We start from the raw sequence: 15,479 nt of genomic DNA on the forward strand, positions 1-15,479 counted from the left end.
CGTCTAGGAATTAATTGCAAAGCTTGTATTTTTTTTTAAATTCACCGAGCTTTTCGAACGTACGGAATGATCTTGAGAATCTTTCTTTAATTCTAGAACACTCGAACCCCCGAGTGAGCGACAAGAGAAGACGATTTAAGATGGAAATAGTTACCGATCTAATTACCCAAAATGCCGGGCGAATCGTGCAGTTTCCCCAAAGCTTTTTCCCGAGGAAAAAAAAACGACAACGCGAAAGAATAGAAAGAAAAGCGAGAGAAATTCTCCGGAAGCGCACCTCAAGCTTTCAAGTGCTTTAAGACGAGTTAAGAGGAACCCTAGCCTGATAAAAAAAAAAGAAAAATCTCATCGAACCAATTAAACGTTTTGTTAATTCAATAGTTATTTCACGGCAAAAAAAATATAATCATTCTTCAAATGTTTCCTTGATTCGATGAATTTTTTCTTGTCCCCTGTGCACGGGTGAGAGAAATATTTAAGGGTTGAAAAAGAAGGAAATGGAAAAACGTGATAACAGGCGCTCGAGATTCTCCGATTTATTCATATCACCCAGGGTCTCTGCTCTCTTATCATTCGTAAATTTATAAACCGAGGAATGACGAGGAGGGTGCCGGCGTCGAAAGCGTCCGAAAAATGCGAAATTAAACAGAGAGAGAGATATGGGACGTGACGTCATCCCTCGGGAGCCCAAAGATGCGGAATATTATTTTAATAAATCGTCCTCGTCTCTTAGCCGGTTTTTAGAGAATTCGCGACGAGATTTTTGATGGATTTGAGATGAAGCTTCGAAGAGAATTCGGAACCTGGTTAGATAGAGGGAAAAATAAGAGGTAGAGAGAGAGAAAGAGAGAAAAGGAGAGGAAAAGCCGTATTCATAGTCACTGCCTGAAATGTAGGTATATTTATATACACACATATATATAAATATATATATTTCGTATATTGCGGAGGGTAAAGCAAATCCGCGAGAATAATAAGAGAGAGGGAAAACGACAAAAGGAAGTAAAGTTAAATGCAAATTAGCCTCGGTTAATATTGTGATCGCAATAATAAATCTTGCTATGTACTGCCTCTCGGCAGTGCATCCGGCAAAGCGCTAGATTAATTACTCCTGTTAAATGCAAATCCACTGTCTTGTCGCGGATTTACTTGTATATTCGCGGGATTAATCCAGCAGATCGTTTATTTTCCAGGACCAGTTTCGCCCGGTTTGAATCTTGAATTTTTTCCCCTTTCCCATTATCGGAGCCTTACTTAATTTATATAATAATTATCCAAGATCCCTCGCCCTAAATTATGGGCAAGTGTTACTATCCCTGGAGTCTTTTAATCTAATATGAAATCTATAAACTGGTCCCAACGATCCTACGCACAGGTGAGGACTATGAAGCAAGAAACCACGAGAAGTAAAGATAAAGGAAGAAAGAAAGATGGCGGCTCGGTACTCGTGGTCGTAACAGGAGTTCTCATAGATTGCGTGCAAGCCGTGCATAATGCGACAGCGAAGCTCGGTTTTGTCTCTTGCGATTCACTTGCAGTTAATTTACAGTCTATTTCCGAGCACAAGACGCGATTGCGAAACCGCACATGTATGAGGAAGTAAATTTAGCTGCCTCGCGTGGATCTCTTGACGAGTCTTGTTTGCGGCCGCGTCCAATTTACATGCATTTAGCTATCTGAGAATAATATCGATGTCTCTATCAGACCGTGGAGAATCTCAAGGCTCGATCTTCCCCCGAAATGGAATGCCATTTTTTTTTTAAAGCACGCAAATTTTTTTTTATACTCAATTCGCACGTCGAGTCGTTGCTCTTACACTTCGGTACACTTTTTTCTTTTTCGACTTAAACGACTACGAGTACCGAACGAATCGCCGGGGATTTTTGAAGAGAGAAAGAGAGCATGTGCGAGTGTAAAACTGAGCTAAAGAAAGAGAACAATGTAATAACGAAACTACCGTAAAAATAAAAGACAGTGTGTGCGCTTACTAATTCATCGGCACGCCCGATTAAACGGGGGTGGCGATTATAACAGCTACGTTTAATCTTACTTAAGTAACTAAGCTGATATATTTAAAACGCAAAAAAGACAGTCCCGGTTAGCGGCACTAAGACGCAAAGAGAAGGAGGGGAATAGCGGGTGGAGGGAAGGAGATCAAGGGGGTGCGAAAGTGGCGTTAGAAGGCTCGTTTATGAAATTTATCTCCGAAGTGGGTGTACCGAATCGTTTCGAATTTTACGATTCGGTAAACCCCATTCGGAGAAAAGTTTAAAAAAAACAATAGCTCCTCGACGCTACTTTCGCGTCACCTTGTGAGAGAAACGGAAGGACGGACCCGTCAGCTATCGGGCGAGCGCTTTTGTATATATTGTATACGCACTTTGTGAAACGCATACGAGCGACATTGATGTGTATTGTGACGTAGTTTACGGCAAATCAATAGGAGGATTAGTGAGAATTTTTTCTTGTATCGTGAATCGAATAAAAAGTGCGATTTATCGTTCTGTACATTCTTCGGGTGGTGGTGTAAGATTCTCGTTTAGTTCAGGTTTCCATGAATTATTTTCCCCTGTGTTCAGGTTTCAGAGTAGTGTGATGGAGGTAAATGCAATTCATCCGACAGGAAAGATGAACCTTTCATTTTGTATGCGCCACTGCAACATCAGTCTGAAGATGAACGTGTAAACTAAAAGTTTATTCGCTAAAATAGGTGTTACATGGACTCGCAATGAAATTTAATGAACACTCTAGCAGATATATATCTGTCTATAAGGTGCAAATATAAAAAAATTGATTTACGTACGTCACGGGTTTTCATTTCAGGATTTATTAATCGGACCTGCGGCGTGGTGGGAGTTGAAGATTTCATCATACAAGAGTAGTCTAATACGACGTGCTGATTGCATGTCTATATACATTGGGAATAAATAGCACGCACATCGTTTCTGCACTTCGACGATACATTACTTTACCAAAGGGAATTAATTGACTGCGGCTACTTTAAACCTCTTCATTCGACTCTCAATTTCAGGTCTAAAGTGTCTGATGAGCCCTTGAACTGGCCAAGCAGCTCCGTCAGCCAATGCACAGATTGTGTGCAGCTCGATCTGCTTTGTCAACTCCCAGAGCATGTCGATCTCATGCTCCTCCGCATTCCCTTCGACAAATCTGCCAGAAGCAGAGAAGAATACGTGAAAAATTCTGAAGTGGACATGTTACGTAGAATATTGTTTGTGAATTTAATAACCTGCACATAATCTTATACATCCAGCTGATCCCTTCACGACACGGAGTACACTGTCCACAGGATTCGTGCTTGTAGAAACTTATGAGACGTGCTATAGCCTTGATGACATCGGTTTGCTTGTTCATCACGATAAGAGCAGCCGTTCCGAATGAACTCTGCACTCTCACAAGATCATCGAAGTCGAGTAACACGGTGTCGCAAACACTGAAGAGGTAACGATTAAATCAGACAAAAGGGAGGAGCGAAGAAGAGAAATTGTAGATGTACAGGATTTCTTACTGTTTTGGAATAATAGGAGTCGACGATCCACCAGGGATTACTCCCAATAAATTATCCCAGCCTCCAATTACGCCGCCAGCGTGTCTCTCGATCAGTTCCTTCAAAGGAATGGACATTTCTTCTTCGACGGTGCAAGGATTATTTACATGACCCGAGATGTTATACAATTTTGTACCACTGTTACGTGGACGACCAAATGATGCAAACCACGTGCCACCTCGCCGACAAATAGTCTGAAACATTTATTTATTAATATCTGGACATATGACAAGATGGAGGAGAGCGAAATCAAGAATTTCAGTATCTTTAACTATGATATGGAATGTCTACATACCGGCGCTACTGCTACAGTTTCAACATTAGTAACTGTGGTTGGACACCCGAATAAACCAACATCAGCAGGGAACGGTGGCTTCAATCTCGGCTTGCCCTGTTTTCCTTCAATGGATTCAATCAGAGCAGTCTCCTCGCCACAAATATAAGCACCTGCACCTCTTTGCACAAAGATATCAAAATCATAACCAGAGCCACAGGCGTTCTTCCCAATTAACCCAGCTTGGTACGCTTCGGCAATGGCAACTTGCACATTGGAGGACTCGTTATAAAATTCACCACGAATATAGATGTAGGCGGCACAAGCTCCCATGGCACGCCCAGCAATCAGACACCCTTCTATGAGCTTATGTGGATCGTGGCGTAGAATCTCGCGATCTTTGCAAGTGCCAGGCTCTCCTTCGTCACCATTGATGACCAAATATTTTGGTCTCCCATCCGAGGGTTTGTTCATGAATGACCATTTCATGCCAGATGGAAACCCTGCACCTCCTCTGCCACGTAAACCCGACACTTTAATTTCATTAATTATCCAATCCGCACCCTTAGCTAAAATTTCCTTCGTCTTGTACCAATCTCCCCGCTGCAGCGCTCCCTTCAGCCTCCAGTCATGTCGGCCGTAAAGATTTGTGAATATACGATCCTGGTCAGAAAGAGGACCTCCAACTTTCTGAAAGATATATAAAGTCAGATGAAACCGTACAATATAACTGTCATCCGGCTGCATTCTACGTCGCGGTAGAATTATTGCGTAAATGCCACTTAAAAATATCAGTCCCGAGACAGGTTATGTTTGCAAAATTAAGAGTTGATAAAATGAAGCCTACCTTTCCCTCGGGAGCGGCATCAGCGAGTGTTCTGGTCTGGTAACTGTTCAAAAGTGTTCCAAGGAGACCTGTAACATAGGAAATATGATTTAATTATATAATCTTGAATCAATACGGTAACGTCGGTTAATCAAGAGAAGTCACTCAATCTTTGCCTGACAATGGGACAATCGAATGCTAAAATTAATTTTGAGAACCTTTTTTCCAGTACAGGTGTTAATGAAACAAAACAATGTTGACGTTTACCCAATTGTCTCCTCGGGACTTGGAAACAGCGAGCAACGACACCCGCCATTTTGCTAGAGTGCGCTGGACCAAAGGAGTTAAAAGAGCAGGTGACTTTAAGTTCATTTATCGAAGTACCGACCGAACTCGCGTGCACGTCCGCCATCTTGTTTACAAAATTAGGCACACATTTTGTATTTTACGCGACGACGCTACATATTTGTAAGTTAATGCCTAAAAACATTTGAAATGCAAAAGTTAATATGCAATCTTTTGACACTTTCCGTTTTTATGACAGATGACAATGGTGTGTCACCATGTGACTTGATACTGTAGAATAATTGTTCTTAAAGGTTCATTGATTAGCCGGGAACAGAGGATTTTTCTACCTTTAGTTTATTTAATTTTAGCATCTTAGTGAACGTTAATGTTGTAAGAGAAATGGCATTTTTTCAACTGGCTTTGAAAGCCAGGAGGCTGGAGAAAGCAATGTTGAGATATCAGGACGAAAGAATGAATTCTATTAGAGCTATGGAGTCAAACAAAATACGATATACTATATCTCAAAGGATTCGATATAAGAAATTCATGTGAGGCTCCTATTTCTTTGGAGTTTGTGATGCCTTCGCTTTGTAACCTTTTTCAATCGCAGGTTTAGAATGAAGATGAAGGAATGGTGGGACGGCGTCACTTCCTTCCCTGAAGATTCATGGCTTCATGCGAAAGCTGTATTGTTAAGAACGGATGGTACTTTTGAGAATTTTATACTGAAGAGTATTTTGGGATTCATTGGTGGCATGCTGCTCACATATGTCTTCTTCATGTTTTTCGTCTTTCAACTGAATTTTACCTTATCTTCGGCCACGATGCTCTGTTCTATTTTTGGAATTGTACTGACTATCGGACTTGCATTTTCATATCGTGTTAGGTATGATTAACATTGGTTCAATGTAATTTCCAGCCATAAGGATTTTATTTTTTCAGATGCGTGGTCTTCTTGTTGCTTCCACAGTTTTTCTCAAAACGAGGACGACAAGCTTTGATGGCATATGCCTTTATTCTCGCATTAACTGGACCTGCAAAGAACACTTTGCATAATACAGGAGTGTTGTCGGAGTCGTTGGCATGTGGACAGGTAGTTTTGCACCTACATCTGCAAAAAATATTAATTTAGTTTTCTTTGTGTTTATCATCCTTCCCTTTTCAGGAGCAATTGAAGGAAGCGGTAAAGACAATTGTAGATCTAGTTAAGCAGCCATTTTATGCTTTGAAAACTACCATCACAAAAGTTATTAAATCTGTAAGAGTGGTTGTAAAAAAAATTAAGGCAACTCTCATTGCTCTGAAAAAATTAGTCATCAGTATACGTAAGTTTTATTCCTTCGGGGACATTAAATCGTGTCTCGTTTAGTCCTTTTAATTCCTATGATTATATTCCTGCTGAATTAAAATTATTTGTTAGTTAAAGTTATCAAGAACGTCTTCCAGTGGTTGGGCAGTATCGTGAATGTCTGCAACAAGAAGTTAGGAACTCCGTTTGAAAGATGCCAAAAAGTGTTCGAAGGAGCAGTGGCAGACTGCAGGGCTAGCCTCGGTCCCCTTTTTGGTGGAATTTGCAATCTTGCCTATGTTGTTGGTCTCGTGTGTTATGCTGTAAAACCTTTCGACTTCATCTGCATGCTGGTTTCCTATGTTGCCGATACCATTGTTGGTTCTGTTCAGAGAAGTAGGTTGCATTCTCCAAAAATTTCTTTAGACAGATATCAATATTCTAAAGTTTATTTCTAGAGCTAGAGAAGTTCACCAAACACATGGCTGCAATGTTTTATGTGAAGGTCAAGTTTTCCCATGACTTCCACTTTGAGACGAACCAAAGTAAGAGTCTCGAGGAAATCTCTACAGGAATCGTCACTGAGATCAGATCAAGGACTGACAAGTTCTTAACTGTTTTCGATTGGATGAGCTTTGCAACTAGTTTTTTCATACTATTCATGCTACTAAGGTAATTACCGGCAACTTAAAATTCTGTTCTATATTTAAAATTCTCAGATGAAATTTTACTTTTCAGAGTAATTCACTACCGTCACAAATGGCTGACAAATGAACGTTTTGACAACAGATATTTAACGGATGATCTTAGAGAGATAGATTTGCGAAGATCTCGAGAGAACAAGGAGACGGTTTTGCCACTAAACCCCAGAGAAAAGAGCAAGTACATCCCTTTAACTTCAATCACTCTTGTTAGAGTGGAAAAAATTAAATTGACCAAGTCTGCCGTCTTCCTAAGTCTGACTACATTCAAGCTCTGCATTCACATGATGGCAGATTACAGTCTTTATTGGGTTTTGAGTACTATCAGATATCACGGAAGGTTTGAGACCAAAATACAGAGACCCAACTCTGTCGGAATCATTGTGACTGGAAATGGATACCTCGCAGATTTATATAGGAGTATTATCTCAGCATTTTCTCCAATGGATACAGAAATGCAAATTGACAGTATGCCATGTCTTCCTGATCCTGTTCCTCCAGATCTTGATAGATACACTCAAATCATTTCATTGATAGTCTTCTGCTGGATCATGGCAGTCTTTGAACCCTATGGGTTGAGACTCCGACATGTCGTTATGAGTTACTATCATCCAGATAGAGCGAAGCAAAGGGCGGTCTGGCTGTACAATCATATTATTAGGTAATAATTTTGTTTGCTGACTAATTATTAATTTGGTAATGTTCTTTCAAAAAATATGCTTGATTTATTTTCAGATCTAGAAGTAGTTTTTTAAAGTTTGCAAGAAGACAATTGCGTAGAAAGTTTGGCATGGCTGGTTCCAAGGATGTCGAGCAAGTGACTTTGAGAGAACGCTTTGCTGCTACTTGTCCTATTTTTGGAAAATATTTCCGACACAAGGAAAATTTATGTCTTCTCTGTGGATCCCAGGAACGGGAAGATAATGTACCTCATATAAAATGCCCGACTCCAGGATGTGTGGGCCTGTTTTGTGTACAGTGCTTCGCTGATTTACAAAATACTTGCACGATTTGTAAATCACCTCTCGATTATGGAGATCTATCAGATATGAGTGAAGAAAAGTGAGAACAGCTTTCAGTGATTTTTATTCAGTGAAGTCAACATTCTAATTTTTTTCTCCTCAAGAGATTCCTCGGATATGGAGGATTTTGGAAAAATTCCTCGTTCAAAGGAATTGAAGTCAACGGAAGAAGTTAGGAAAGATGAGATGACATCGGAAACAGAACTTCTATCTAGAGAAGATAATGAAATAAAAAAAGAGTTAAAAGATGCCGAGGTTGAACAAATGGAAGATGATTTTAGTTCAGACTCGTCCGGAAAATATAGTTATGGTTACCAGGAAGGACCCCCTACAGAACTTGATCTTCGATGTCAGCGAATTCCATATAGAGACATCGAGGCTCAAAAAGTCAGAGATGATGTTACTATACAGGTGTGTTTTTGTGTATAAAATTGTAGAATTTCTGTTAGTATCCCTACTTTACTTTCCAGATTTTTAATGAACCTATTTCGAGTTATGACAGTTCCGGCAGTGTGGACCCAACGTCTTGTTTCATGATAAGGGCCCGAAGAAAACTCAGGGCAAAGTTGAAGAGAAAATCTATTTCATCTCCTCGTAAAGAATCTTCCAGTTCATCGACATCGATAGCAGATACAGAGTCGCTTCCCACTGAAGAAATAGATGAAGAAGAAGTGATACAGATTGAAGTTGAAGACAAACCTAATCATTCGTATCAAGAAGGCTACAAATCGAAAGAGGAAAGGAAGCTGCATCGGACAAAGAAAATTATTGCTGCCCTGTCAAAAGTGTCATGGTTGGGGGGAAAAAAAGTAATGAAAAAAAAATTGGGAAACGTGTGCGAGATTTAATAGTCTTTAATTACGAATTTAGGGTGATTCTAAAGAGACAAAGAAGGAAAAAAAACCCTCGCTGATGAAGAAAATAGTCAACATGCTCTGTGTCAAACAATCTGCCTTCCCATTACAAACTTATAGGCGGATTCGAACAGTAAAGAGTGACACTGAAGAAGTTTACGAACAACAACATCCACCGATGTCTTCATCGTCTTCTACTGTTTCTTTGGACGATTACGAAGAAACGCGAAATTTATTGGATTACTCTAGATCGAGGCACTCGGATGAGTTGTCACCAGTAAAAAGACATTCCAGTGATTACGATGAGGATTATTGTAAAACTTATGATTCTCACAGAGATCATCGGAGAAAAATGTCAAGAAGACACGATGATAATCATTGGAGAATGAAATATCCTCATGAAAGGAAGTTTCCTACGAGGGAATTACCCAGGTAGAGTGTTATGTATTATTAATAGCAATTAAAATATAGTTTTTACAATTTTATTTTTTTTTCAGACATTTAAAATCGATTTCTGAAGATACTATATACACAGAGATCGATGAGAAGAACGAACAGAGGTTCGCAGATGTAGGAATGTCCTTCGAGTCTAGTGAAAATATTAGCAATTTGAATACTCAAAGAACTCCAAGAATTGTCCAGTGTCGAGGTAATATCAGAGAAATAGAAGAAGACAACGGAGACGAAATTTCGTTATCTAATAGCGACCGAAAAGAAAATTCTACTTTTCGAGGAGAGACTGAAGAATATGTCGATGTTACTGGCTTGTCTAGTTTTCCTTCAGATCAGAAACTATACGTTCGAGGTGGGAAATTGATGCATTATTTATTAACTTCATTAAACTGCAAAGTGTAAAAATGTTTGTACTCCAGGAAAGAAGAGGAAAATCAGTGAATTAAACTATTTAAAAGGTAATAATAGAAGATCATCTGCATCTTCAAGAAGGATGAGTGGAGGAGCTGCGGAAAGAAAAGCGAAGAGAAACAGGAAGGGAAGTGATTTTGATAACAGGAAGAAGAAAGTTGATCAGAAGTCTGATGTTCCGGATCTGTATGACCCTTACGCAGGTCTGGAATTACTTGATGAAAGGTACTCATCAGGGCCTAAAAATTATGCAGAAGATACGAAGAAAAGTGATACAGATGGCCGTAGGAGCGAAGGAAAGAGTAAGAAGCACAAAAGGCAAAAGATAAGGATAATGCCAAGTACGAGGGACGAAGGGGTAGGGTCTGAAAATATTAAAGATACGGCGGACAGCGAGCTCGATGAAAAATCGGAAGTAAAGCCTTTAAAAATGGACAAATCTACGGATTTGCCAGATAGAGCTGAAGAAACGCAGACCCAATGGTCTCAGGATGAGACAGAAATGTCTTCGACAACTCGCACCGAAGGCACTTCTACATGGACTGGAAGTACTGATGATAAATATGTGGATGCCACTTCGTCAAGACGAAAAAGGAAAAGAAGACGTAAACGAAGAGATAGAAGACGAGGAAAAAAATCAAGGTACTACTTTATTTCATATGAATAACTATTTTTGTTAAAATTCTGCATTTTACAGAGACAATATCGATGACTACGGAGAATATTACTGCGAGCTGAGAACTTCTCCTTCAAGAAATCTACCAACACGAAGTGGCAGAAAAGAAGACTCGCGAAAAATGCGAAGCAGAGCTTCTAAAAAGCAAAGAAAAAATGTAGGTGGAACTTATGAAAGAATTTCAGATAATGAAACACGACCTCGACATTGCTCTGAAGAGTGTAGGCACCTCGATTATCACCCTGAAGAAAAACTTTTGCAGCATCGAACAACTGAAGACTATACAAAATTAAGGCATGATGCCTATCGATGTGATTTTAGATATGATTCCGAAGAGTGGCATGATAATAGTCTACGATGCTTATGTGAGACAAATAGGAAAATCCTAAGACCTCGTGTTGATTATAGAAGGTCAAGAAATATCCCGGAAGTACCAGTTCATTATCCTCCGAGACATCAAAGATATGAGACTCGCAATTATTCAAGGAAACATGACATCCCAGTGCTACGAAAGTATCTACCAATGTTCCAAACTCCAGGATTAATTGAGGAGCTCAAAGAACACGACAGAATAAAATTGATACAAGCTCGAGAAGTTAAAGAAATTGACGTCGAAGCGAGAAGGGATTCTCCAGGAAGTCCAAGACTCACTGAAGAAGAATCCCCAGGACATCGCGAAGCTTTCCTAAAATCCTCCAGGGTAGTTAATTATTTATTACAGATTTATTTATAAAATTCTAAAACAATTCGTTTTCCTAAAATTACTGTTTTATTAGGATCATGGACATACTCTTCCGTATCAAGAAACTCAGGCGTTCAAAGATTTGGTACATGAGTATCGTCAAAAGGCTCAGCCCGAAGAGGATCCTCAAGAAACTGAACCGTTAGTATCGGCTTCTGAAGATATCGAAGGAAACAAAGATGTGAAACAGCTTTTCCCCAAAGAAGAAAAGAAGCAAAAAGGCAGTACCATTTCAAAGATCACGAACAAGATACTCAGAATATTCAAGGTAATTTACACGTTTAAACATTTTCTTAGTTGTACCGAAACATTAACAAGGTAAAACAGAATTAAGCCAGAGATCCGTGAAACTGCATAGACGTCATTTAGCCACTTGAAGTTGTTTATCAATTTTTTCAAAATCTAATTTCGATTGTTTCTGACATTAAAAAATTTCAGTGTTCTCTGTACGTGCTGCTTTACGCGATGCATTCGGCTGAAAATATATAAGTGTTATGAATTAAGCATTAAAACAGATTGTCTAAGAGTGATTTTGCTGATAAGTGACTTAGTAAGCCAGGTGGCATTTCGAAAGACCACAAGTCATTTAGACATAACCTCGGATTATTTGGTTAACAAATTTAAAAGATGTGTACGTTCAGAGTATTGCGATCATTCAACTGTGCGGAATATTCTAACTATTCCGAAATTGTTAGTCAAGCAAGCAGAAAACACAGCGGAAGTGCAGAGGGTGTTCCAGCATAAGTGCAGTTCGCATGGAAGAGTGGTCTACCGAGGATCAGCTGTTCACCAGCGAATCGGCTAGTGAGATGTCATCTCCAGTGTCACAGCATCCGAAGAGAAAAGTGACCAGCAGGTCGCCTTCCAGGAAAATTGGGGACACTCAAGAAGAGAGCGAAACACCTCGGTGATTTCAGGATGCCAACTTTGGTCGAACGACGCAAGCTGAAGAGACAGATGATGGCCTGTCAAACTCCGGTTTATAACATTTATTATACAGAGTCGGTACCCATTCCTCAGCTTCCAGAGCTGACGAACAATATTGCCAGATCGTTGCCTCAGCTGAGTTTGCCTAATCCATTAGCTCCGAGAATGAGGAGATCTCCTCGAGGGAATGGTTTCTTCAGAAGAACCCGCAACCCCCTCAGAGATAAGAAACCATTCTTTCCCGAAGAGGAGAATCGACGTCGCCTTCAGAGGTAAGGGAAATATTTATAAATGTTCTTCGGTTTTCTCCATGATATTTTTTATTGCACTTTCAGATACACTTTGTCACAAATTGACGATTTTCCAAAATTGAGAGTGAACGACCAGCAGGGATTTCCACCTGGCTGTCAATCGAGCAATGTCGTCTATCAAAACCCTTTTGACTATCAGATCATGAATTATCCGTCGACCTATATTACCCAAAATCAAGGAACGGTCCCTGATGCTGATGGAGAGTCTCAGAAAAATTATTCTCTGCTCCCGAATGCAACTCAAGGATCTGTCAGAGCATCGAACCAATTAATTACATTGCCTACGCAGCCAATGAGCTCAAGTCAAGGCTACAGCATGAAAATCCAGGTTTTAGCACAGCCTTTGAAAACCGAGGAAGTCGAAAAGAGTACAAATGTAAAACCTGAAGAGTATCAGAATTTTTCCAACGGCACAATAGTTGATTTTCTGAAAGAAGGATCTGCGACAGTTCGGTCAACCCCTAGAGTAGAAAATGGATCTTCATTGAACGCTGTCATAGCTGAAGAAATTTCGACTCCTGTCCAGACACCTTTGAAGAAGAAGCGCACCTCTCTTCTGAGTAAAATTACCAAAAAAATAATGAAGAAGAGAGCTCAGCCAGTTGTGAGCATTACGAGATCAGACCAGGTGGTGTCCAATCTGCAGACTCCGATTTCAAAGCCGTTGGAATTTGCAATCGCGAACGATCAGTCATCTGGTGCTTCCTCGAGGATTGGGCAGAGATTTTCGGGGTCTATTATTTCTTCCGAGAAAGCAGTTCCATTGGGAACTATCAGAGAAGGAAATGCAACCCCATCGTCGAGCAGAACCGACGAGGACAAAGGAAGCAGCGCGTACAGTGCCCAGGAAATCCTGAGCCCCAGGAAATTAATTTCTTCCGTCACTAACGTTTGTTCCCTGAAGAAAGAGTTAGGAAACGAAGCGTCAAAATTTTGCGAAAACCTAGAAAGCCCGAAGAGAGATATTCCGAACGATAGAGAGTCGCGCTCGATCTCTACTCGACCACAGATCCCGATTAGCTTTCAGGATGCGGTCAGAAAATTGGAAGATACTCTTCTAAGGTAAAGAGGAAAAAAGTCTACCGATTGTCTTACTAAATCTATTGATATTTTCAGGTGCAAAGTGGATTCTGCGGCGGAAAGAGAGCTGCTAGGAAGCATGCTGCTAAGTCGACTGAATAACTGCTCTTCGAAAGCACTCTGCAAGCGGCATGCCAAGCAATTGCTATCGAAAGAGTGTGTCAAGCCAGCTCGAGGTGAGTCTCCCGAGCAGTGTCCCCATTCTGCGGAAAATCCCGAAAAAATCATACGACACAGATCGAGTCATAAGAAACATGCAGACCGGCTCCTCTCCTCGGGAACTCCAAGAACATCTAACTCATCGAGCCAGAAGGGAATTCCCGAAATCAGGGATTTCAATTTCCCCTCTCAAAGCTCTACCTCCTCTTTCGCTTGCGAGACATGCAAGCAGAAAAATCCCACATACCCCGACGAGGAATTCCTGGCTTCGCAAACGCGAATTTCCGAATATTTTAGGAAAATCCACGAGAATCCTCGCGATGCGCTATCGTCCCAGGATAGGAAACCTAACAGACGGAATTATTTGCTGGCCGACCTGCGAGATAACGACACAGCAATGTTTCATATCGACGGACGAAGAGATCAAGCCGAAGAACTGGAGCGTCGTCGACAATGGCACCAAAAAAGACATCTTTCAAGGATGAATTATCCGAAATGGACGACTCGCGATAGGATTGAATGCGAAAACGATGCTGAATGTGAAACTCGGTACGATTCTTCAGCAAATAGGGACCCTAGTTTCTGTCGAAGTACTTCAGCGTCGTTGAGAAGATGCGGTGACCGATACGGGAACTCAAATTCTATGGGGAAAGAACATCACTTCAGGGCTCGAGATCATTCCCCACCTGAAAGGGATTCTTCTAGTAGGTCTTTGTGCCCAGATAGGGGGAATTATTGTCTCCAAAAGAGCCCAACGTCTCCGACTTTTCGTCGAGTTTGCGTAGATCCCGAAATCCAGACCTCTAGGGGATTTTTCCCACCGCAAAACGAAAACGTCGCGTGTTGTGGACTCGTCATGTATGGACAACGAAGCTGCGTTTCGAAGTAAATAATTATCCTTGACTGGATTTTATTCCTAAATCGTAAATTGAGTTTTAATGGGATTTCTTTGGGTGTTTCAGCTCAGTGCGAGACTGTTGTGGTAGGAAAATTCCGATTTGCGGGACCGTCAGTCAAGGGATCTCTGTAAGGTGAAGTAGATTCGTCTAATTAATTCCCCTGTGATTAATTATGATAGGAAAATATTGAAATCATTTTTCCACGTTCAGGTACGAGCCGAATTTCATGAAACCGCAGCTTGATGAGACGGACTCTGGCTTTCTTCGAGAAGTCAGGTATAGAAGTAGAAGAGTAGAGCCGCTTTCTCGAGAAGGAAGCTTACCTCATCAGAAACATCGAAGGTCTCATCGTCGGGATGAGACGGATCGACGCCCCTCTGTAATCACTTTAATCCCGTTGTATGAATATTAATAATAAAAGAAATGGACGTGCAATAATATATTAATCCTTTCTGTAGGGAGTGGAAAGCGAGAAGAAGACTAGAACTCAATTTGCGGGTGAAAACGAAAGAGCTGAAGAAAGAAATAAAAGAGGCAACCTCGGCACTTGTGAGACCATTAAAAGCACTCCCGAATTTTCCCCACCTCCGGTGATAAAAAATTTGGCTAAGGCTGCGAATATCGTGTTTTCTTCGATCTTCGGAAGAGGAACAGGAAAGCTTGTATGCCCTTAACTATTCACACACCGGGTAAAATATGAAAATTGAATCATTATATTTTTACCTATCCTCAGCCAACGCAGAGTGTGGCGATGCAACAAACGCCTCAAAAATTGGGACGTAGAAGCCAAAGCTCCGTGGTTAAGTCCAAAGAAAGAAGACACGTCGATGAAGCAACTCGTCATGTCAAAGAAACACGATAAACTTGATTTTCCATCTGATAAGGCGAGCGTAAATGAATTTTTTCCACGGTCGAGAGATATATTTCATTTGTCTTCTCTTTCCAAAATGGCCGACCCATCTTGAGGGGATCGGCCTGTCAAAATTCGAAGTGTAGATTTATA

General features: G+C 40.7%; 3 protein-coding genes across 5 annotated transcripts; 2 read left to right on the forward strand and 1 right to left on the reverse strand.

The window, feature by feature from the left end:
• Positions 1–2,676: 2,676 nt before the first annotated feature.
• On the reverse strand, positions 2,677–5,009 carry LOC105696257 (NADH dehydrogenase [ubiquinone] flavoprotein 1, mitochondrial). Its single transcript, XM_012418602.2, has 6 exons — positions 4,933–5,009; positions 4,687–4,754; positions 3,861–4,529; positions 3,527–3,759; positions 3,248–3,451; positions 2,677–3,168 (listed from the first exon to the last, which is right to left on the reverse strand). The coding sequence occupies exons 1-6, from the start codon at positions 4,979–4,981 to the stop codon at positions 2,982–2,984; spliced, it is 1,410 nt and encodes a 469-aa protein (XP_012274025.1). The 5' UTR covers positions 4,982–5,009; the 3' UTR covers positions 2,677–2,981.
• Positions 4,958–12,035, forward strand: LOC105696254. Of its 2 annotated transcripts, XM_012418596.1 has the most exons (17): positions 4,970–5,021; positions 5,322–5,501; positions 5,564–5,839; positions 5,896–6,046; positions 6,119–6,278; positions 6,374–6,637; positions 6,700–6,913; positions 6,980–7,603; positions 7,678–8,004; positions 8,069–8,375; positions 8,435–8,773; positions 8,835–9,250; positions 9,316–9,623; positions 9,691–10,324; positions 10,380–11,058; positions 11,135–11,368; positions 11,796–12,035. In XM_012418596.1, the coding sequence occupies exons 2-17, from the start codon at positions 5,353–5,355 to the stop codon at positions 12,009–12,011; spliced, it is 5,298 nt and encodes a 1,765-aa protein (XP_012274019.1). In that variant the 5' UTR covers positions 4,970–5,021; positions 5,322–5,352; the 3' UTR covers positions 12,012–12,035. The 2 variants fall into 2 exon arrangements, with proteins under 2 accessions (XP_012274020.1, XP_012274019.1); XM_012418597.1 differs by lacking the exon at positions 5,322–5,501 and having other exon boundaries at positions 4,958–5,021; positions 5,564–5,658.
• Positions 11,991–15,354, forward strand: LOC105696256. 2 transcript variants are annotated; one of them, XM_012418600.2, is made up of 7 exons: positions 11,991–12,299; positions 12,363–13,400; positions 13,455–14,462; positions 14,540–14,608; positions 14,687–14,855; positions 14,935–15,138; positions 15,210–15,354. In XM_012418600.2, the coding sequence occupies exons 1-7, from the start codon at positions 12,019–12,021 to the stop codon at positions 15,336–15,338; spliced, it is 2,898 nt and encodes a 965-aa protein (XP_012274023.1). In that variant the 5' UTR covers positions 11,991–12,018; the 3' UTR covers positions 15,339–15,354. The 2 variants fall into 2 exon arrangements, with proteins under 2 accessions (XP_012274023.1, XP_012274024.1); XM_012418601.1 differs by lacking the exons at positions 14,540–14,608; positions 14,687–14,855; positions 14,935–15,138; positions 15,210–15,354 and having other exon boundaries at positions 13,455–13,594; positions 13,875–14,196.
• Positions 15,355–15,479: the final 125 nt, after the last annotated feature.

Source organism: Orussus abietinus, unplaced genomic scaffold (assembly GCF_000612105.2).
Source record: "Orussus abietinus isolate OABI.00-Male unplaced genomic scaffold, Oabi_2.0 scaffold34, whole genome shotgun sequence".
Lineage (NCBI taxonomy): Eukaryota > Metazoa > Arthropoda > Insecta > Hymenoptera > Orussidae > Orussus > Orussus abietinus.